A 24,537-nucleotide genomic window follows, 5' to 3' on the forward strand; every position below is an offset into this window, starting at 1 on the left:
AGGGCAGAAGAGATAAGAGAGAATAAAGGCAAAGAAGGGGAGAAGATGAAAGGAGACGGGGAGACCAGCCGACACAGATGTAATCAAATATACATAAGAAGTGTACAACTGGAGGATGAACCTGACGCACAGAAAGGCAGAAAGACGGGAAACGACCGACAGACGAGTCTACACGTCACAGGACAGCGAGGACATACGGAGGCCTGAAATGTCCCCTGTTCAATAAATCAATATGTATACCACACGGACGCTTCGATGTATTAAGGTTTCTTTAGGTTTATAAATTTAAATGTACCATGAACTAATCTTTTATTAACGTACAGCTAAAGTAGGTGATTTTTTTTTTATAAATAAATGAACAACAGTTCAAACGATACTGATTAAACCTTCAGATAAATCTCTCTCACAGTACACAGAGTTTTACATCGCCTGTTCCCACACTGGTCAGATTAATGCACACGAGGCACGCTCGATGGGCGGAGCATCAGAAACTCAAAACGACTAGCTTCCAGTTAGCTCAATGCTAATTTAAACAGTGATAAAAGAATTCAACCTGCAGTTCTTCTACTGGTTCCAACTGTGATCGGACCAAGTGGATGACGAGTTGTTTCATGGAGGCTGTGGGACCTTTTATTTTGTTTATACACAGTTTATCCTGTTTGACAGCCGACACAGTAGCGAACACTATGTCCCAACAGTGTTTTTGCAATTAATGTTAATGTCAAATTTTGTGCGTTTTTTTCAGCCCTTGTAAATGTGAGTTGTTCTGGTTTGATTCAGTTAAATGAATTAACTGCTAAAAGTTCACTCAACTCAACACCTTAGCAGACCATCCGTGGGCCATCAAAACTTTAACGGCACCAACCTTCCATCAACGGAGTTAAAGGGGATCGTATATACTCATGCCAAATGTCTGTGGAAAGCTAAGATTCTTGTAATTCGATGGGTATAAACCATTTTACGATCCAATAACTAAACAGCTTTGTCAGACCAATACTAAACAGACAAACGATTACACTATTCATGTAACTCACCAAAACACTCCCACACTGACCAAATGTAATATTTAGTCGGCATTACATTTGAACAGATTATTGGAATTATACTGATATTTTAAATTGAAACAGCAAATTATTCCCATATTTGTTTTCAATATATTTAATTTTCCCAAACTTTTGCATGCGATTGTATCTCAGGGTGGCTCCTGCTCAGGAAGCACTCAGGGGAATTACACACGACACGTTTGGTTGTCATCATGGAGAATCAAATCTGTTGCGTATTTTTCTGTTCATTTTTGTCGTTTCTGTCTCCACCTGCCAAACATTCCACATTGTTCCACAGCATCGGTGCTGCATACTGTATCTGTGTTAGATTTAGTTTTATATTTTATGGTGCCAAAGTAATAACTCATGGGTGAACCACAAAGGCCCTGCCAGACTCCTCTCCTCCTCCTCCTCCTCTTCTCCATCACTCTGAGCTCCGCTGTGTTTATGACAAAGCAGCAGAGTTGCATCATTTGTGCTTCCAGAAACTGCCGCGGGCCATCTCAGTAATCTCAGGAGGGAGGGAACAGAGATTTCTGTTGGTGCTCCCGGCTGGCAGACACCCATCTCTCTGAGAAACACCCACAGCTCCGGCCCTCTTACCTCAGCCAATCCCAGAGACTCGTGGCGGCAGAGGCGATCACAGCAAATACGAGCACAAGATGACACTCGGTGACATTAATACCATTCTAGTTTCTCTTTCTGCTGACTGTATTCCCACTTCATCCTCCAAAAACAGCTTGAAGCAGACGTTCCTGCTCTGCTGGCACAGCACTCAGAGCAGGAAGAAAGGTGCAGAGAGAGACGGGGGGCGGAGTCAAAGTCAGCACACACACACACACGTGCGCGCACACACACACACATTTGTAAACGTTTCAGTCTAAAACAGGAAATGCAGCATTAAACAGCAGACGTGTGCAGGATGAAAGTCTGACTGATTTCAGAATAATTATAAAATGATCTTGGCTCCCTTCTACACATGCAGAGTTACAGAGAGGAAGACGTCTTGTGTCCCTCATCTTCATCATATCGCAACTCTAATCATACTGTCTGTGACTGCTGTAACTTTGTTTGCTGCACATCCATCCAGTACGACCAACACTAATCAGTCCCTCCAGGATTTCACTGAGTTGTTTTGGGATTGTTCCGATCAAAAATGTTTGAACCCTGCAGCAGATTTTTTTTCTGAAATGTCGATGTAATTTGTGGAGTTTCAAGTGAATTGTTTGCAGTTAAATTGCAGGAATTAGAAAAAAATTGCAAGTCGAGAAAGAGAAATGCAATTTTTTTTTTAAGCCTACCTGATAAAGGAATAAATCTGTAATCACTTCCTGTGATAATAATCATGCTGCACATCATAGAAATATTTTAGTTCTAATCTTTTTTATATTTATTTATTGAATTTAGAGAACCGTGGGGATAAAAGTTTAAAATAAAGCTCCAACAAGGTCCTAAAAGCTGCGTATGTTTCCAGAACAGAGCGTCTGTGACTGGAATATAGAAACAAGGACTACATCAGCTGTCAAAATAAGAGCTTTAGATGCTGTTTCATTCATGTTCATTCAACACATAGACCTGCTGGATGAAACAAACAAAGAGACGTCTCTGACAACTGGACGTGTGGAGAAAACTCATTTAACATCCAGTAATATGGAATCACTTGTTTGATAATAAACATTTAATCACATCATTTTAATGTGAAGAACACAGTTCCCACAAACCCCGTCACTTCCTGTTTCTCCTCTTCTTCTGGTTTCCTCCGGTGAACAGAGTTTTATTTGGTGATGAAAACAGGAGCAGAGACTTTCTGATTGGAAATGAGGAGTTATTGTTGGTAATAAAAAGAGATTTGTCTGAAAAGATTTAGTTTATGTTTTTAATACTTTCAGCACAGATTCTGATGACGATGTTTTTTCAGAAAGATTGCGGGAAATTTAACAAATTTAAACCTCCTGCAAATACTGCTTGAATTTGTGTTCATTATTGCAATCGTGATTTCCTGAAGGGACAAATTTATAAAGAAACAGGCCTCGTTTTTATGGAAGCTATAATCTCTACACCGTGCAGTCTAGAATGTTTTTTGAGTATTAACAATGTAAATCTGAGTTACGTTAAATTGTGAAAATAAATTCCAATCAAACTGAATCTGCAGCTCAGTCAAAGACCTTCATTTTACATTTTCCAATTTTAAAGCGTCACCTCTTCTGCCGTTTATTGTGTGCACAGATATGATGCACATGTTGTTGCATTCAGGAAGACTTTCACACAGAGGATATTTTTGTCTCTCATGTCCACCAAAAAATAAAACTATTGTTATAAAACAATAAACAAGTTTCTTGTAACTCTAGAAGTTCCCTGAGAATCATCAGGTTTCCTTCAGTATCACAGTCATCCAGAGACCTCATTACATAACTGATCTGTTCTAATAAAGAGCTTCAGATCAACATGTCAAACACAGACAGTTATCATGCTGCAACATATTGAACTCTTTTCAAATTTCTTCAAGGTCTTATTCTGTATACATTTCCACAGATGCACAGAACCTGTATTCAGCAACCGTGCTCTCTGGACCTCTGTAAGTTTGTGATGTCACAAACTCACAGCGATGTTACATGTCTGTCCCCAGCCCGGCCTGCTGTTCAGCCTTTAATGTGGAAGAAAACACAGAGCGGTCATTCTGCAGCGGAGCGACCAAGTCAGGAAGAAAACCTGTGATTAGTCTGGACATGTGTCAGTCACAAAAGAGTCAACCAATCAGAGGAGAGGAGAGAAAAATGTACTGAGATGATTTTTAAATGAGAAACTAATCATTTCATCCTACTGGATCTTTAAAATATTCTCATGATTAAAGCATGAATTATTGAGGGATGACCATAACCGTGTTTTTGTGAGGTCATTCAACTCAACAGATTTATTTATATATAAAAACCTTTCAAACAAGACTGCAGCCCAGAGTGCTTCGGATCAGAGTGACACACACACACACACACACACACACACACACACACAGGGAGGCAAACCCATCAACAGGCACACAAACATAAAAATAAGGTTGAAAATAAGATTAGAAATAAGGTAAAACTTGTAAAAATGAACTTGTAAGATTTAATAAGTATCACAGTGACCTTTGACCCTCAAATTCTAATCAGTTCATCTTTGAGTCAAAGTAATTCAAAGAAATGCAGGCGGTCCTGAAATATCACATTCACAGGTCAGTGTTATCTTTGACCTTTGACAACCAAAATCATATCAGTTGATTGTTGGTGTGAAGTGAATGCTTTTGCAAAGGATGGACAGCGGGACGGAGGGACAGCGGGACGGAGGGATGGACAGCCTGAAAACATAATGTCTCCGGGTGTATCACCGACGTGGACGCATACAAACAAAAAACACAAAGTGTCTTCACATTCGTGAGCATGTGTGGGTTTTGAGCGGTGATGTCTGAGGTGGGCGTGGCCTGTTACCTGGAACGAAGCTGCCCTGGACCACGTCCTTGTACGCCCACCAACCCGCATCGAGCCTGGACGTGATCGGCTGAGCTGCAGACAGAAACATGGAAACACAGAAAACAGGTCTTCAGTCATACAAAACATCATTTTTACTTTTACTCATTAAAGAGGCGAGGCGGGAAAAGAAAAGACCGGCAGGAACACGCTGAGACCAACGAACACATGAAACCGTCACTCACGTCATTACAGGGGATTTATTTCTCTAAAGGGATTCTGATGCTGTAGAGGAGGTTTCAATAAAGTCAGAATTAAAGCCACAATGTGAAATGAATGTTTATCCAAAGAAAAAATATTGATTTCTGTTTCTATTAAATCATTTTTATTTCCCAGCTGCCTTATTTTAAAGAAATGACATTGTGATGCAGCTAAACTGCAACCGCAGATCACATTTAAATAGAATAATACGTCTGTCCAGGAAGTCGTCATCTCGTGATCACAATAATTAACGCAAATTTGCCAGAGCTTTACATTTTTGTAAATTCCCACGATTTTTCCGGAAAAAAAATGTTGTCAACAGAAGAACAGAAGTTGTACAGAAAAGTAAAATATTTGTTTCCCAGAAACAACATCACTCGACCACCATGTACTCTGAGGAGGGAAATCACAGAATAAGAGATGAAACTTTGCGACAGCAACTTCATCTGATGTTTATATGATTTATATAACAAACAGCTGTAATCTCATATGATCCTAAAATCCAGAAGAGATTTTATTCCAGAACAGACTCTGGATCCTGCCAGCCGTCGTTTCCTCTGCGTCCTCAGGGACACGGTCAGCTCTCCTGAACGCTGCCGTCATGTGATGATGAGAAACAATCTGCCTCTCTGTAACTCAGAGGTTTCCTTTCATTAAGTCCCAAACATCAGTGAATCAATCTGGAAGACAGCCTGGTGTCCTGTCGTTGCCAACATGTACTAAAGTTAACTTTACAGAGTTTCTCTGTCTGATCGTGCTGTGAGCATGAGAACCGAGAGTTCCCACATTATACATGTCCTCAAACGCAGCAGGCGACCTCGACTGTCTCCGAATCTAGCGACGTCCGACACTTTTCCTTTTAGTGTGTGTTCGTTAAGATAACCACACACACACACACACACATGCGCGCACACACACACACACACACACACACACACACACACACACACAATTCCCAACAACTCATCTCCATCTTTATTCCTCATCAGGCTCATTTCACAATGTTTTGCTGCACCTTCATTTGGAAAAGACAAAAACTCGTGTCCTGATCCGACTGCCTGCGGTCTCACCTGTAGATCCACACACACTCTCTGACACACCTCTAAACAGCCGGCCTGTCCAACACACCAACACACCTGAAAGCAACCCTCCGTTAAACTCAGACAGCAGCAACACGCCGACACCTGAAGTGTTCAGTCTGAATAATTCATCACGATTCTCTGAGTGCAAAATCTAAATCTAAATCACTCTGGTTTGGTTTCCGTTAAAAACAAAGCTGTTAACCCCAAAGTGGGAATTTAGACAACTAATTTAAAAGCAGGTTTTTATAATATGTCAGAGATATTACAGTTTTGGAAACAAATAATTATCCATCATCAGTCGACTACTTTAAATGGATCTCTTGATTTCTCATAAAACTGCGTTAATGATGAATTCCTCTTTACATGTAGGTCGTGGTGGAGACTTGGTCATGTGTGACCCACGCAGCGAGTCCCTGTGGACGCTCCACATCCGTGTCCTGTGTGTTTCGGGCCCGAAGCTGCAGCTCCGCTAACATCCGACCTGCAGCAGCACAATTAAAATGGAGCCGCCGGGATGTGACGGGAACATCCGGACGTGTTGCACCGCTTCTGACATGCTGCACACATTCAGGGAGAAACAGGAAGCAGCTCACTGAGCTGAAGAAAAGGTTTCAGTCCATCATTTACTCCACTGACCTGCATCCTTCACACTGACAGCACATCCACATCAGGATGAGTCCTCAGGTCTGGACAGGAACCAGCTGGGTTTAACAAATAAATGATCTGACACTAACCGGAGGCTTCAACGTTAACTCACGAATTAGTTTTGCCTGCTTCAATCACTCTCTTCGGCTCGAGACGTCGTACAGATTTGGTCGCATCGCTCAGATATTCTCTGATTGGTTGCAACCATCAACCATCAGTGATGTCATCATCCATCAGTGATGTCATCGTTGATTTGTGAACGTTATGAATCCTTCAGTTCAGATTCTGTCCGTCACCATCTTTGCTAGTTCGGAGTGGTTCGGAGCAGGAAGTGACCATATTTGGATGAGCTGGGGGAGGAGCCAGAGGTGGATCTGACTGATCTGATTGGAAACCTGACGATACTACGCCCCGCCCACCGATAGCTGGAACCTGACTGCACCACAGGCCTGTCAATCAAACAGACACGCCCCCAAAAACAGGTCTTTTTGAATCTTCTTTTCTAATGAATGAGGGATTATTTTCAGATGGACCTCCAGAAAACTAATAAGAAGGAGTAACTTTAGCTAACAACACCGAGATAACTGATGGACACATTTTATTCACTTTGGATTTGATGAGAGAAGTTGAATGGGAGTCTATGGAGCCGGAGGCTTTTTGGAGCCGAGCTCTAGTGGCACTCGCTGGTATTGCAGCTTAAGACACTTCTGGATCAGAACCATTTTTCAGACCTGAAGCTACGAACACTTTTATATCCAGTCTGTGGTTGGATCTCATTTCAAATGCAGTTTGACGAGAGTCACAATCAGCTCCTGAACAAGTTAACGATCCGTCTCTCGGTGAGTTGGTTCAAAAGAAACTTTCAGTACAAACCGCAGAAGTTGTAGTTCTGACAACGAGCGTGATTAATAACGACTGCATCTACCCAGCAGAGCAACATTAGCATGTCAAAACATCACTCAGAGACTTGGAGGTTCTGGTGAGATGGATGGCACCAGAGATAAACCCACAGAACCAGGACATAAACCAGGACTGAAGAAGAACACGTCACACCGGCCTCCACTAATGTTTGCTAATGTATGCTACGCTAGCTGCCACCTCATTTTATGATAGATGTGAAACTTCATATCATTATTAACCTGCAGCAACATGAACCACAGCTGGTGTGTGACTGTGTTGGGATCAGTAATACAGAAGCCCAGAAGGGTCACACACAACCTTTGAGTTCCCTCTGGTCCACTTCAGGTTCTACATGTTAAAGGTCCGACTCAAACACAAGACAGGAAAACAACAGACAGCAACACAACAGTCCAATAATTAAAGTCCAACATCAGCTAACCAGCAGCCGAACCTGAACGCAACGTTAAAACAGCGAGATGCTCCAAATGAAACTCACAGTAAGGAAGAACGATGAAACTCCAGGAGAACACACAGAACAGGCCGGACGCAACAGGAAGAGGCGGAGCTAAATACATAGTGCTGATGAGGCCAAAAAAAAAAAAAAACAGGTATGGAAAACAAACATAAAGGAAGGAAGAGACATGCGGTTTTCAAAATAAAACAGGAAACACAAAACAAAGTTCAAACCATGACATAAATCCACTTCTAGGGAAAAGAAACACTGGATGGAGACATGATGTCACACTTTGTGATGCATTAGTTCATTCATTTTAAAAGTCAATCTCCAACAGTGTTTTAGTTAATGATGCTAAAGTTAGCTTCTGATTCAGCCCTTCAGAGGAATCTTCCAGCTTTGAGTGAATTCTTAATGTTCTAAAACTGTCTTAAACATTTCAGATAAAACCCGAAAACGCACTTTCAAATCTGTGAACCTTTTATTGTAGCAGTAAAAATGCAACCTGGTTCAGATTTATAACCACTGAACATAAATAGGTCAAACCTGGACTAGATGATCAGAGAGGAGCTCTGCGTATCCTCTGCATCTCATTAGAGTTCATCAGATGGACAAAATCGTACGAGGAATCAGCTCTGATTAAAAATCTACTGTGTTGGAGCACAGTTTTTCTGATTTGTGAAATGTTTATTCTATTTGTGAAAAGGGAAAAAAAAGGGGTTTTACGCTGTGTTTTCACCTCCAGACCCCATCAGACCTGGTCCAGATCTGAAACCGTCATGAATCATGAACTGTGTCGCTCTGAGCTCCGAGTCGTTTCCATTAACTTTCCCCTTCAGTGCAGAATAAGTGCAGAAGCTACCTTCAGACTTTGGGTTGGTAAAATAATGTTAGTTTTTAATGGTTGTAACGTGAACTGTTGAATAGTAACAGGTAGAAACCTCCATCACAGCACAGAGTCCCAACAACAAGCACATGTTCACATCACAGCAGACGGAGCAGATGAATCCTGTCTGACATCTGCCTTTTAAGATGAAAACCATATGAAGTGTCACATCATCTGTGCTTCCTGTCTCTGCAGTGTTTCCTTCAACTGGACCAGAACACGACGACTGGACCCGAACAGCTGGCAGCAAGCAGACATGTGGCTCCGAGGGAACCGTCACCCTCCGGGGCCTCCGTAGAAATCAGAGAGGAACCCTCCATCACTAATGATGAAGGTGATGATGGAGCTGATGATGGAGGTGATGATGGAGCTGATGATGGAGATGATGATGGAGCTGATGATATAGGTAATGATGGAGATGATGATGAAGGTGATTATGAAGGTGATGATGGAGCTGATGATGGAGCTGATGATGGAGCTGATGATGGAGGTGATGATGGAGCTGATGATGGAGCTGATGATGGAGGCGATGATGGAGGTGATGATGGAGATGATGATGAAGGTGATTATGAAGGTGATGATGGAGCTGATGATGAAGGTGATGATGGAGCTGATGATGAAGGTGATGATGAAGTTGACGATGGAGCTGATGATGGAGCTGATGATGATGATGAAGCTGATGATGAAGGTGATGAGGATGAAAGTGAGGATGAAGGTGATGAGGATGAAGGTGATGATAATGAAGATGATGATGATGAAGGTGATGATGATGATGAAAGTGATGATGGAGCTGATGATGAAGGTGATGATGGAGCTGATGATGAAGGTGATGATGAAGTTGACGATGGAGCTGATGATGGAGCTGATGATGATGATGAAGCTGATGATGAAGGTGATGAGGATGAAAGTGAGGACGAAGGTGATGATAATGAAGATGATGAAGGTGATGATGAAAATGATGGTGGTGATGATGATGATGATGATGATAAAGCTGATGATGAAGGTGATGAGGATGAAAGTGAGGACGAAGGTGATGAGGATGAAGGTGATGATAATGAAGATGCTGATGATGAAGGTGATGATGAAGTTGATGATGGAGCTGATGATGAAGCTGATGATGAAGGTCATGATGAAGGTGATGATGGAGCTGATGATGATGATGATGAAGCTGATGATGAAGGTGATGAGGATGAAAGTGAGGACGAAGGTGATGAGGATGGTGATGATAATGATGATGATGAAGGTGATGATGAAAATGATGAAGGTGATGATGATGATGATGATGATGAAGATGATGATAAAGCTGATGATGAAGGTGATGAGGATGAAAGTGAGGATGAAGGTGATGAGGATGAAGGTGATGATAATGAAGATGATGAAGGTGATGATGATGATGAAGGTGATGATGAAGATGATGATGGGGTTGATCAGCTCTCTGACACACTGACTGATGTTCATTAACTATTAATTTTCCCAGTGAGACCTGTCTCAGGCAGCCTGTGTGGGCACGTGCCGCCTACTGTATCACTGATATGACGTGCACTTGAGTGTGAGTGTGCATGATGTGTTCCAGTGTGTCTCTATGCAAACAGCCTGTTGACTCGTCAATACTTTATAGCACGCGCAGATAATGATGGTGATGGTTTACCTGATGGGCAGGTGAGCGCGTGTCTGTTTTATCACCTGCATCAAAGTCATTAAATATCGATAATATCCCCGCAGTTTAAATTGTGACTTCAGTTAGCATCATATGTCCATAAACTCCATGTTATGTGACATCCAGCTTTGATTCTCTGATTAATAATGCTGTTATGTCTTCATGTTTGTAGGACTTCTTCCTGCTTACCTGATGAAGTGCAGATGATGTATGTTTGCAGAATCACACATATGTCCCACGCGGCATGCATCCTTCCTTTAATTCCGGCTCATGTTCTGCAGCTGCTGCGTCGTCGCACTTGAAGACGCCAAACTTTGAGCATTTTTCCCGCCTCCCGTTGCTCGGTCCTCCGTCGCCCCGGTGTCTCTCCTCCCGCGGAGCGCCGCCGAGGTGCTGTGAAGAAGCCTGGCTGAAGAGATCCGCTCTCAGCGCGTTGTCCTCCGTCGCTTCACGGGTCGGTGCTCTGGCAGCATCGCGCTCTCCTCCACGTCTATCCCTCGGTCCGTCCACCGGCAGGGGACGTCAGCTGTGAGATCCGCTCGTGGAGCATGTTCCTCCTCTCTGTCAGTCCTCGGAGCGGCCGGATGTTTGAGGCGCGCCGCTCGTCTGCAGGAAACTTCAGTGAGACGCAGAGCGCACCGGGAGCGCACCCGGAGCGCACCGAGTGACGGAGGGGAGCCGCGTGCATACACACCGAGCAGGATGTCAGGGTTCAGTGTTTAAACCTATAAAACGGGGGGGGGGGGGACAACGGTTTATTTTTCATCTAGAGAGACAGAAGATCAGCAAGAAAAACTTACATTTAAAGTTTTTGGTAAATTATGTGAACGATGAGAGTTCCAGATAAAAATGTGGATGAAGGAAACTTTAGCAGAAACAGTAAATGTGGGAGAATGAACATCAACACTTTCAGATTTAATGACTTCATTCAAACCTGAGAGTTAAAACATAAAAACATGATGTGATGTGAAGCTCACCAGACGGCCTCGGTGAAGGTTCCTATTGACCTACATAACACACGCTGTATCCTGCGAAGGCGGCGCGCCCTCTGCCGGTAGGGCTCGGTTACTGCAGTGGAAACCGGTCAGTAAAGGGTGCTGTAGATTTTTTAGTATGGAGCCAGAAGTCAGGCAGAAATATGCAGTCAACAACAACCAAAAAAGGGTAAACGAAGCAAAATCTCTAAATAGGTCGGGTCCTTCTGCTTTGCTGCATCTCTCCTCACATTCTCTCAACCAGCTCGACAACAGCCACTGTTTCTCCAGCTGAATTTGTGGCTTTGAAACAGGATTTAAAACCCCCAAAAAGGGACAGAAGATTTGAACATTTTGTTTTTGCTGGTTGATCATTTTCTATTTCCAAGAAAACTGTAATTTCATTATGAACCAGATAAAGAAAAAGTGATTATTTGAGGATGTCGGATCTGTGGATGGTCCGACGTCATCTCCGGCCTGCATGAACGCTGATGAACAACATTAGTTTAAAGGCTCATAAAGACTTCAGGACAGATGAGATATGTTGTGTGTTCAGAATCACATGCTATTTATCTTTACTTTTAGTACATATTGCAGCTATTAAGAAGTATGTACTGTTGCATGTTGTATGTATAAAACTGGGACACATTACTTCATCATAGAAATGCACATTGACCTTTGACCCACTTGGTCTGTAGCGCGACATGAAGTAAAACAGGTTCAGTATGTCCCAGTACATAGTATGTTAATGTAGTATACTAAAAGTACCAGGATGTTCTACTACATCAGGTTTTATTCTGCAGGTCAGCGTGATACTCTGGATGTTCTGACCCACAATCCTCAGCAGCTGAAGATACGTCACATCGACTGAGCCGGTAGGAGAGTTGATGCTCCGCCCACAAAAGGAGGAAGAAGAAGCTTTAAAAGGAAGTGTACTCATTCCAAATCGCATTCTTTTTCTTTTTACTTAAAATGTCGCGCTACGGATTGCGACAGAAGTGACCAAGAGGGTCAAAGGTCAACGTGCATTTCTATGATGTAGTGTGTCCCAGTTTTATACATACTACATGCAACAGTACATACTTCTTAACAGCTGCAATACGTACTAAAAGTCAAAAGAAATGTATGCATGTGATTTGGAACGCAGGGTTTCTTCTTCTTCTTCTTCCTTTTGTGGGCGGAGCATCAGTGCCACCAACTCTGCAGACTGCAGAATACGACTGGATGTAGTAGAACATCCTGGTACTTTTAGTATACTACATTAACATACTGTGTAATGGGACATACTGAACCTGTTTCTGACCTTCTGTTTCTCCACGGTAACCGTCACCACAGGTAGCCTGAACACAGGTGTGTGTGACGTGACACGGACAAACAAAGAGCGAGGCTTTATACTCCTTTTATAGCAGAACATCTTCTCACAATTAGTATCAATAAAACAAAACAGTCGTGCAAAGTGTCACAAAATCAGCCAAGAAGCAAAGTAGTAAATCAGTATTTTTAGGTGCAGATTTATTGTCTGAGCACACAGCACAATACGATCAGCAGAATATTACAGGATTACGTCTCGTCCTGTAGCTGCGAGTTTCCTTTAATACAAAGTGAAGATATGAAAATAGATTTGAGTTCACACCAAACCAGAGAGAGGAATCAGAGTCGTCCCGCTGCCGTCCTGAAAGGAGAGACAGAAGAGGACATGTTGCATCAGCCGGTTATTTATCTCTCACACAGGTGTTACATAACCTGCTGTCACTAAGCCTTTTATCCATCAGTATCTGTTACAGACACACAGTGAGCTCCAGGATTACATGCTGTACAGAGATGTGAAAGTCGCTGATCTCCGACTGCCACTCAGACGCGTCCTCACCTCCTCTTCTGCCGGCGGGCGGTGGCCATCTTTATCTCCCCCAGCAGAGTCTCCCTGTTCTTCTCCATGTTAGCTTTGGCCGTCTCCAACACGAATTCGATCTTCTCCTGGCTGAAGGGTCGCTGGAAGGTGGAGAACTCCTCCATCTTCGCTCGGAACTCCTCCGCATCTGAAAACAGTGAAGATCAGTCGCTTCAGTCGGCTTTCGGACTCGAACGCGCCCTCGAGAGCTCCTGTTCCGCCAACACATCAAACTACAACGGAGGACAAGAAGGAAGAACGTCACGGAGAGTTTAAAGGAGGTTACATGACTTCGACGTGATGTTAACATGTTCTCTGGCTCTTCGTGTTGCAACCCGGCATCACTGGCAAAACATGAAATAGACACGCTTCGGCCTATCTGGGCGTGAACGTTGCACCTTTTCCTGCCGTGGATGAAGATGAAACCTCCCGCATGCGTAGCGTCGTGTGATTCTAAAACGCGTGGTTATGGTTAAATAAATAAGAACTTGGTTGGAGGTACGAAACAAAAACACAACTCAACGAAAAAGTTGTCACCTCCTGAATTTAAATGTCTTCATCCCACAGCTGCTGTCTCTTAATATCGTCAGAAAGTGAAACCTTGGTCACATGATCCTGCATCACATGACATTTACGTGTGTGTGTAAGTTTTTCGTTTTGAAAACGTGTAACTTTCACGCCTGGACAGCCCAAAGCGTGTCTATTTCACGTTTCACCGTGATACTGGGTTGTGTATTTACACCTGCTGTTAAAATATCTTCCTGTTGTCTTCATTGTAATAATAATAATAATAATAATAATAATAATAATATGCTCCAACTTACACACAAATAAGGAGGCGTGGCTCACTGTTAGTCCTATTACGGCTGCTTCCCTTCTGAGACAGCAGAAAGACGTTCAGTTCGTCAGCTTCTCAACCTGCTAGCTGGATTTTTTTTTTTTCTTCAGGAAGTGTTTCTGCAGTAAAGATTTAATGTCACCTGCTGAGATCTGATCAGCCCTCAGAGGTGGTCTCGGTTATCCAATCACACTCTGGTTGTGTTTAAACCTGCAGTAACACAGGTCACACGGTAGAACCGGTTGTAAGTGAGAGTGCTGCTTTGAGCTACATGCTAACATGCTAACATGTTTACTAGGGATGAGCGAGTGAACTGTTCTCTGCATCTGTTAACCCAACGAAATTATCTGTATCCGTACACTGATAGGGGCGGGGCTTATTCGGGGCGTGGGCGGGGCTTAGACTGGACATGGATGGGGAAGTAACTGGAAGTTGTTCATTTAACCCTGAGATTGATACGGGTTGATCAGAAATTTCTAAATGTATTATTTATTAGGAAACTATTCACAGAACAGCCCCAGAATTGAGCTTCAGAACAATTTTTTTTTTAAATAAAAGTTGCTATATTTATTGTTATTGTTGAGCTATAGTAAGAAAAATTTGTAAATAGGCTGTCATGTAAAAAAATAGAATAAAAACAACAATGTACTCTAGCACTATATTTACTGTGCATCCTGATTACCACTTCACTAACTGGTCCAGACTCTCTGGCAGGTGTGTGAGGAATGTATGCAGCCATATTTTTGTGTGTTTGTGGGTGAACTTTGGCCTCAATGATCCGGGTCTGAGTTTACCTCCCGTGTTTCGTCACATCCTGAACAGTGTGCATCAGCTGTCTGCAGTCATGATGAACATATCAGTCAGAACAAACCTCTGCAGTTGTTTCTGTTGAAGAGCGGCATGTAGACGATGGTGGGCGCCTCATCTTTCCCCTCGAACACGTAGCAGTCCTTCGGCCACTCTCTGTCCTCCACGATCCGCTCGTCCAACTCCGGGAAAGGCTTCTTCACCTCGGCAGCATAATCTCTCGCCAGAGTCAGAGTCTGTTCACGGGGCAGCAGCTTTAATTATCACCCTTCACTTCGTAACATGCACACTCCTGACTGGAACATCTCTAGTGAGGAAAACGTCACGAAGGCTTTTTAAAGTTGTAACCAACGTCTCAGTAACGGCTGCCAATGTGTAGTAAACCATTTGTAAGAAGAACAAGACTTTTTTTTTTTTTTTTAATTTCTTCCAAATCTACTGATCAGCAAGTTTCTCATTTAAAAGAGAATTAATAAGGACAATAATGAGTTTCTCACTGTAACGTTTGTTTTGCGCTCTGTAGCTACTCTTTTTCACATATCAAGTAAAGTTTGTTGACTCGGTCATTTATTTGCATCACAACAATAACAACAAAAGAAATGTAGTGATTTTAAAATAAAAATCACAACAAACAACAACAGACCAGTGAAATGCAAACACGTTGGGAGACGAAGGCCCGTCTGAATATCTGAAGTTGGTTTTTGAAGGCGTCGACAGAAACTGAAAAATCGAGAGGAAGAACGGTCCTCTTGAAAGGTAGCAATAAACTTTAGTCTTTAAACGAATGCATGGGACCGGCGGCGGAGGAAGGATGAAGGCATGAATGGTCATAGAGGGTAAAAAGATCCATCAGGGCAACAGGGTCTTATTCTTATCACAGTACAGTTGATCGTCCACATTACAAGTGTGCCTTATAAAATAGCTGAAAAAAAACCCTGTCACCAGCAGAGTTCATCAGCTGATGATGATCATTTAAAACACCTTCAATCACCGAATTGTTTACATCTGATGACTTATTTGAAAACAAGGTTTGATTCCTTCTTTATACTTTTGCTTTTGTGTTTATGGTTTAAAAAAAAAAAAGTCTCCATCTGGTTCAAATTTGTCTTCACATACGGGAACTGGAAAGAAACTGGATGAATGTAAAGTTAGTTTTAGTCTGAAGGAAGTGCCGGGGTGGGGGGGGAGGATTACACACACATCAGCGTACCTCAAACATGTTCCCTGCGCTGTACTCCGGGGCGATGATGAGGTCGATGTCTCTCTTGTCCCCCAGAAACGAAGGGTAGGCCACGTTGATCAGCAGCCCGGCGTCCATCAGATGGAACCTCTCATTGGACTGAAGACACGGTGGAACGGAGGAATCTGCCCGGCAACAAAGAGTCACAACACAATGTTACTATCTATCTATTCATGATTTTTAATCTAATCTATAATCAATCTCTGATTTATGATCTTTAATGTTTTGTCTTCGTATCCAATGAGAATATTGTGAAGCTCTCATGTTTCAACTCAGTATCACAGCAAAGCATGAAATAGACATGCCGGTCCACGACAGCAGAACATGAGACGGCCACGCTGTGGGCTGCATGGGAGTGAAAGTTACACGTTCTGAAAGTGTGAAACTTAAATAAATATTATGTGACATATAACGTGACCGAGGTCCCACAAAAGAGGTTTTGAGACCAAATTCAGAACTACTATGCAGGATGAAGAGGTTTGAATCCAGGAGGTGTTATTTGTTTCCAACCATGTGTTTTTGCCTGTTAATAAAATGTCTCTCGGCATAGGTTTCATTTTTTTTCCCCACTACAAGAAAACATGTAACTTTTATGCCAGGACAGCACAAAGCGTGACTATCTCACGTTTTGCCGTGATACTGGGTTGGATGTTTGCTCAGTGAGCAGCCGGCAGCTTCGTTAGCATGAAGACTGGAACCAAGAGAGAACAATAAGGGGAAATTCATGAATCCATTCATAAAAACACTGCTGAGTTCTTCCTCCTGACTCAGCATGAAATCTGTTTTTATGCAGTCCAGTTCTGCTGTCAGTCAGCCGGGTGAACTGATGTCCTGTAGACAGCTGCCTCGGAGGTCAGAGTCTCTCAGCTGTCTCTCAGCAGCGCTGCTGTCTTCCTTTTAACGTTGATTCCCAATGAGACTTCCTGAAGTCTCTGTTGTTTGTCAGTCTTCGGTCCAATCCCACGTCCTCCCATTGACCCTATCCACGTACGGTAGGGTGTCCCGTTTCTTTTATAGGTGGAGGGGTAGTGGTCATCTAACCCTCCAACCGGAGACATAGAAGACAAACTGAAGCAACACAACATGCAAAATGGTCCATAAAGTAAATCAACAGAATTTGCAGCTTTGGGATAATGAAGCTATTTCTGGTTCAAACAGATCGAATGAAGTCTTGTGTATGAATCATGCAAACTGCTAATAATGCTCACCAAAGCATTATTAGCAGGTTGCATGATTCATACACTGTATATTTCTATAAATTTAATGATCAATTTCCTGAGATTTACAGACTTATTAATAAATAATTTGGGTGATTTTGGGATACTGTTGACGAATTTTAAGCCCCACCCCTTCTAGCTCGGTTCTGAAGGTTCGCTCCTAAACAAGGGGCGGAGCCAGTGACGACACTTCAGAGAGTTACTGCAGAACATAAAAAGCTGTTTCAACACGTCCTTATTTATATTCATTGTTTCGTACTGAAGTTGTTTCTCCTTGTTGCTGCCGAGGCGGTCGTCTCCCCTTGGTACTGATAGAGGAAGTTTCCGGTTGTTCCCCACTCCCACTTCACAATCAGAGGAAGGACTTGTTTGGTGAGGAGAGACACTGGAAAATAATTTAAAAAAAGGACATTTAATAAACTGTGTTCCACCCCGCTGACCGGTTTGCCTGGTGCACACTGACTGTGGCTCTTCAGAGCTTCGTCCTCCAGACTCTGGCTCCACGTCTCCACCGCCGCCAGCAGCTCCAGACTCCACTGCTGGAAAAGACTCTTCTGCTCCTCCAAACTCTTTGACTCCAGCAGCGCAGACTCGTTCCGATTCATTTTGTCTGGAGGAGAAAGGAATCACTCCGACATTTACTGCATCAAAGAGAAGCTGAGACATTGACAGCTTTCCTCTCCGAGTATCAGCAGCTGTGATCTCATGATGTATTTAAGGATTCAACATATTGATCATCTTCATCACCTTGGAGGATTTTCTGCAGGCTGACCAGAGCAGCGACAGCAGCAGGATCCTTCAGGGTGCTCTGGGTCAGAGATGTCAGCTTGTCCAGGACATTATACACATGCAGGTACTCAGTAGCAATGTCTACATACCTAGGCACTGAAACACACACACACACACACACACACACACACACACACACACACACACACACACACACACGATGTAAGATACAATACTCACACTGTCAGCAGCTGCAGTGTGAGTTTCAGACTGAGATTACCATTGAGCCAGGCAGGGATGAAGTCTTTGACCATCTCCTCATGAGCCAGCGCACAACCTAAAACACCTGCACAAGATAAAGAGGAGGACTGATGCAGAAATGACCAACAATCTATCACTGCATTACGTCATGAAAGGAAATGGTACAAAATGTTTTAAAAGCTCCAAAAACCTAATTTCTGAACACCACAGACTGGATATAAAAGTGTTCATAGCTTCCAGGTCTGAAAAATTGTTCCGATGCAGAAGTGTCTTAAGCTGCAATACCACCGAGTGCCACTAGAGGTCGGCTCTAAAAAGCCTCCAGCTCCATAGACTCCCATTCAACTTCTCTCATCAAATCCAAAGTGAATAAAATGTGTCCATCAGTTATCTCGGTGTTGTTAGCTAAAGTCACTCCTTCTTATTAGTTTTCTGGAGGTCCATCTGAAAATAATCCCTCATTCATTAGAAAAGAAGATTCAAAAAGACCTGTTTTTGGGGGCGTGTCTGTTTGATTGACAGTATGTGGTGCAGTCAGGTTACAGCTATCGGTGGGCGGGACGTAGTATTGTCAGGTTTCTAATCAGATCATTCAGATCCACCGTTGGCTCCTCCCCCAGCTCGTCCAAATATGGACTGCTCCAAACTAGCAAAGATGGTGACAGACAGAATCTGAACTGGAGGCTTCATAACGGCCTGCATTGTCAAATTCTGGCTTTTTTTTTTTTCAGAAAACTGAATATCCCAACTTTAAGGTCGAAGCCTGGCTCCGCCCACCTGTCACTCACAGCTTCAGTCTTATCTGTGGTTGGAGTCTGGAAACTCTGTTCACATCTATTTTCACCCTGCGACTTCAGTCACATGACCTGCTCAGCCTGTAAACACACACCTTGAAGTTTGACCATGTCCAGCTCTGGCTTCCTCTCCAGCAGCACTCCGCTCTGGAACCGGCTGCCCAGCAGAGACGTTTCGATGAAGAGGCCGAGCTCCGTGAAGCCGGCCTCATGAGGACTCACCTCGAACCACTTCCCTGAGAGACAGAGAAGAGACCTCACTTCTGGGACATGGTGATGTGTGTTCATGTGTGTGTGCGTTCGTGTGTGTGTGTGTGTGTGTGTGTGTGTGTGTGTGTTACCCTCAATGGGCCCTTTTGAGAAGCAGTGCTTCTCTATGGCGCAGTAGATGGGGTACGGGTTGGTGGCGTTCCTGCTGGCTTCGTCTGACAGACGCCGCAGGTCCATCTGGGGAGACACGAGACCTTTCTCTGCTGCGAGTGAAGGGATGAAGTCTGTGTGTGTGTGTGTGTGTGTGTGTGTGTGTGTGTGTGTGTGTGTGTGTGTGTGTGTGTGTGTGTGTGTGTGTGTGTGTGTGTGTGTGTGTGTGTGTGTGTGTTCACCCGTTACCTGCTTCATGATCCCAGCGGAGGTCAACAACCCCCAGACGTCGGTCAGAGAGAAGTGCTCCTCCTTGGACCTCTCCCCCAACCAGACCAGAGCCTCCTCCAGGTCGACCCCGGGGCCCGACAGCCGGGCCACGGCTCCGTCCATGTTGGCGCTCCACAGCGGGTCGTTGTACAGGGAGGACATGGACCTGTGAGAGGGGACAGGAGGACAGACAGAGACACGTGGGTCAAGAGAGTTCAACGCGGAGATACTGTACAATAACAGCTGTACAAGGAAAATATGAATATAAAGATTTGTCCTTTTTATCATAAACTCGACAGCATCACGAGGAAAAGACAAATATCACAGAGAATGTGAACAAATCTTCACAAAACATCTGTCTGGAGAGTAAATGATGGAGGTCAGTGGTCTCTGACTGACAGACAGACAGACAGACAGACAGACAGACAGACAGACAGACAGACTAACCAGCGTGTGTCTCAACCTGCTGGGACATCTTTTCTTTACAGCCATTACATTTATCTTTTACCAACAAATAAACCATTAGTTTGGTGAACGATCAGCTGGTCCTGCATGATTTACAGAGTTTACTCTGGTGCTGATCAGCAAACAAAAGATGATGGACACGGTAAACATGGCCTCCGAGTTCTGTTCCAGAAATGATCAAATCTCTTTGTTTTAGTAAAACAATATTCTAAAAATGATCGTTAGTTCTGCATTTAGTCAAATGAGTTGTTGATCAAACATTATGAGAAGTTTTTAAAACTCAAACAGGGTTTTCAACAGCATCTCTTTATTTCAGATTTGAATATTGTCATATTTCTCTGTTCACTCGTGTCGTGTTGAGGTGATAATATTTTACACAAGGAATTATCTAAATATTCTTTGTCAGCTGGACTGTGTGAAAGAAATAATACAGCTGATGTAACAAATTCCAGGTGATGTTAGTTTGTTGGAAAAGCTAATGTTCATCCTATAAAACCACGTGAAACACATAATATATAATAAGAATAATAGTAATAATAATCTGCTCTTTGATTCAAGTTAATTACTGTATGTGTTTCTAAACCCAAAATGACTTCAAAACATACAACAGGTACACCACAGTTACCAAACACATAATTATTCACAAGAAGCTCATTAGTGGATCAAATTTAACATTCTTTAAGTTCTGTTTTTTTCACACTTCACTAATGTTAAAATGCTGATGCACAAACATCTTATGACAGACTAAAGACAAACTGCTCAGTAACACCTGAACATTCCACTTTTTATGTCTCTCCGGGTGCTGACATTTCTACCTGAGTCCTGACCAATCAGCATCCAGCAGTGATGTCATCATTGGTTTGTGAATGTTATGAATCCTCCAGTTCAGATTCTGTCAGTCACCATCTTTACTAGTTCGGAGCGGTTTGGAGCAGGAAGTGACCATATTTGGACGAGCTGGGGGAGGAGCCAGCAGTAGATCTGACCGATCTGATTGGAAACCTGACGATACTACGTCCCGCCCACCGATAGCTGGAACCTGACTGCACCACAGGCATGTCAATCAAACAGACACGCCCCCAAAAACAGGTCTTCTTGAATCTTCTTTTCTAATGAATGAGGGATTATTTTCAGATGGACCTCCAGAAAACTAATAAGAAGAAGTGACTTTAGCTAACAACACCGAGATAACTGATGGACACATTTTATTCACTTTGGATTTGATGAGAGAAGTTGAATGGGAGTCTATGGAGCCGGAGGCTTTTTGGAGCCGACCTCTAGTGGCACTCGGTGGTATCGCAGTTTAAGACACTTCTGCATCGGAACCATTTTACAGACCTGAAGCTATGAACACTTTTATATTCAGTCTGTGGTCCTGTCATATGTTCTGGTCTGTTAGTATGTTCTGCTGTCATTCATGCACAATCTTGTCCACATGTGTGTGATTGTGATCATCAATACCATGTGGATCCAGAAACTCCCCCCAGGTAGAGCAGAGTGTCCAGCAGACCTTCCTTTTCCATCTGATAGAGGGAACCCACCAGACCCACCGCTGCCCTTTGACCCCCACCAGATGCCAGCAGGGCGATGTGGGGAACCGAATCCTGAACGGAGAGACGGAGGAGAGTTCATCAGTTTAGTCACAGGTGGATGGTGTTTAAAGAGAAGTTTTAGTTATGAGAGTACATGTCTCTCTCTTTGTTTTTATATATTCAACTTTTCAGGGTTATTTTTCTTCACTATAAATTTCACATTGAATTGTGCCATTACATCGCCATCTTCAAAGTCACCAGACTCCCTTGACAATAACAGTCATTTTACCTCATGGATCACAGTGATTGCTGGTCTGCCTCGATCAGTTGGTTTGTTTGTGTTAAGGTCATTTAACCCGTCAGCTTGGATCCAAACCCACACCAAAGACCCGACTTCTGTGAAGTAAAATTACTGTTTTTGTCGAGGGAGTCTGGTGGCTTCAAGGAGAGAGATGTAATGGCTTCAACTCCCTGATGGAAAGCTGCCTGCAGCATTAAACTGGGGACATGCTGACCTCCATTTACAGCAGGTAATACACAGACTACTGATACCTCACACAACCCTGCTAAGAAAATACAAAATAAACTTTGGAAAATAACCCTATTCCATATCCTGCTAAGACTTAAATGAGGAAATAATCTGAAACTTGAGCACTCAATTTAGCTGATCATGAAGTATGGAGACAGGAGAAAAAAAGGTTCAAATCCAGCCACCAGCTGAGGCTCAGGAGTTAATGCTTTATGTCTCCTCTAGTTAATTCATACACATGAAAGTAGATTTGAAACAGATGAGAACACGTAACTCCCCGCACAAAAAACAAACTGTGTTGAAATAAAGACGAGAACTATTTGTTGGTGCTTTCAGGCGGGGACTTCCAACACCGAGCTGTAACATAATACCCAAGAAGACACTTTTTATGAGAAGTTCCTCCTATAAAAAAAAATGACTCAATAAATCCTTTGTTCAAGCAGCTTATTGAGAGCTATGAGTATGTTATATTTGTGACAGAAGCCTGTAAAGAGGAACTACAGTCCAGCAGAAGTAAAGGAGTAAACAGGAGAGGGAACATCAGGAGGAGGTCGGGGCGGACAGACGGGTCGACACAGCACCTGAGTTTTAGAGGCTGCTGTCAGGGAAACTCTGTTATTCAGGCCCGACAGACTCCTCTGATGAGAAGTAAAGCTCCAATAAAGGACCTCATGAGCTCACTGTCCAAGATGGGTGTTGATTCTGCTCACACTCACTTGTATAAAATATTTTCAGCCGAGTTACTTGGAGAACTTCGCTCATGTGGAGACACATTCTGCACTTTGTAATGACGACAATATTTTCTACAATAGTTCTGCATCATTAGCATGAGATGTATCTGATAAATGTTCAAACCGTAGCCTGTACTTCATAATACAGCCTGTTGTACACACATCAAAATATTTACTGTGAGAAAACTAAACTGTGAAGACAGACGAGCCCTAAAAGAAGCAAAGACAGAGACGTGTCATCAGCTTCTTTCTTACCTCAGTGGCGTTGATCTCCAGACCGATGAGTGACTCCAAAACGACGCTTTTCCTCTTGTGAACGTACTCCTGCTCACCAGCACACAGAGACAGGGACTCACGGACCAGCTTCTGCACAGAGGACCAGAGGACGTTCACTGCACAATCTCAGATGTCTCACTGGTTGAAATGATGCTTTCAGATGCAAAGAAAAGCATTTCAAGGCTTTGTAATGAATCTCAAACTCGAGTGAGACATCAACACCACAGTGGAGAAGTCCTCGGTGAAATCCTCACATTCAGTTCACTTTACACAGAAAATACAACACAAGAATTACAATCAAAATGAACATTAAAGTACCAAAGAATGAAGTGATGATGTAGAAAGACACTGAACAGTGAATCTGTACAGTGACAGCAGTTCAGTCCATACATACACACACACACACATAGAGACACACACACACACACATACATAGACACACACACACACACACACACACACACACACACACACAGTATTTTCCCCTGAATGACTCACCTCACCAGCAGCTACCTCTCCCTCCATGTTGTCCTGCACTGTTTGGAGAGGAACTCCTGAAATCAGGAGCCAAAGACAAACCGCTGCAGCTGAACCTGTACTTCCAGTCTGCATGTTGAGGAAGTCAACAACAACAACACCAACCGATTCTAATGAAAGGTTCAAAGTTAATCCAGGCAGCAGTGAAACGTCTGCACGCTTCTGTCTGAGCTGCAGTTCATCAAGAACTCATTTAAAAACACACTCACACACACACACACACACACACACACACACACACACACACACACACACACACACACAGGCCTGCTGATTTCTACCATGTGTTGAACTTCCAAATCTGGACCAGATGTCAGAATCAAACTGGAAAACAAGGAGGAATGAAGCAGGTGAGGCAGCGGGCGTCCACAAAGAGACGACATTAAAACACTGAATAAGAACGATTCAACATCACTGAACACACACACACACACACACACACACACACACGCACGCGCACACACAGAGACACACACACAGACATACACACACGCACGCGCACACACACACACACACACACACACACACGCACACACACATACACACACACACAGACACACACACACACACAGACACACACGCACGCACACACACACAGAGACACACACACAGACATACACACACACACACACACACACACACAGACACACAGACACACACAGACATACATCACTTCTCTGTCCTCCATCACTGGAGTTTTCTCAGGTTTACTGTCCGT

General features: G+C 43.3%; 2 protein-coding genes across 3 annotated transcripts in view; both read right to left on the bottom strand.

Moving 5' to 3' along the window:
* LOC138215232 (carbonic anhydrase-related protein 10-like) overlaps positions 1 to 11,038 on the bottom strand; it is an 82,286-nt gene extending 71,248 nt beyond the window's left edge. The window contains exons 1-2 of the mRNA XM_069177288.1: positions 10,561 to 11,038; positions 4,508 to 4,582 (exon numbers count right to left, since the gene is read on the bottom strand). Coding sequence (XP_069033389.1) covers positions 4,508 to 4,582; positions 10,561 to 10,621 — 136 coding nt within the window. The 5' untranslated portion in view covers positions 10,622 to 11,038. The remainder of the gene's footprint in view (positions 1 to 4,507; positions 4,583 to 10,560) is intronic.
* Positions 11,039 to 12,728: 1,690 nt separating this feature from the next.
* On the bottom strand, positions 12,729 to 23,918 carry LOC138215249 (cytosolic phospholipase A2 gamma-like). Of its 2 annotated transcripts, none has more exons than XM_069177311.1 (14): positions 23,781 to 23,918; positions 23,262 to 23,369; positions 21,676 to 21,818; positions 19,729 to 19,915; positions 19,461 to 19,566; positions 19,215 to 19,355; positions 18,345 to 18,410; positions 18,083 to 18,220; positions 17,799 to 17,945; positions 17,595 to 17,720; positions 16,089 to 16,243; positions 14,943 to 15,114; positions 13,213 to 13,381; positions 12,729 to 13,017 (listed from the first exon to the last, which is right to left on the bottom strand). In XM_069177311.1, exons 1-14 carry the CDS (start codon positions 23,892 to 23,894, stop codon positions 12,996 to 12,998), a joined length of 1,794 nt encoding a protein of 597 aa, XP_069033412.1. In that variant the 5' UTR covers positions 23,895 to 23,918; the 3' UTR covers positions 12,729 to 12,995. The 2 variants fall into 2 exon arrangements, with proteins under 2 accessions (XP_069033412.1, XP_069033411.1); XM_069177310.1 differs by having other exon boundaries at positions 23,262 to 23,372.
* Positions 23,919 to 24,537: the final 619 nt, after the last annotated feature.

Source organism: Embiotoca jacksoni, unplaced genomic scaffold (assembly GCF_022577435.1).
Source record: "Embiotoca jacksoni isolate LCO1_2020_lvr unplaced genomic scaffold, fEmbJac1.0.p SCAF_71, whole genome shotgun sequence".
Lineage (NCBI taxonomy): Eukaryota > Metazoa > Chordata > Actinopteri > Embiotocidae > Embiotoca > Embiotoca jacksoni.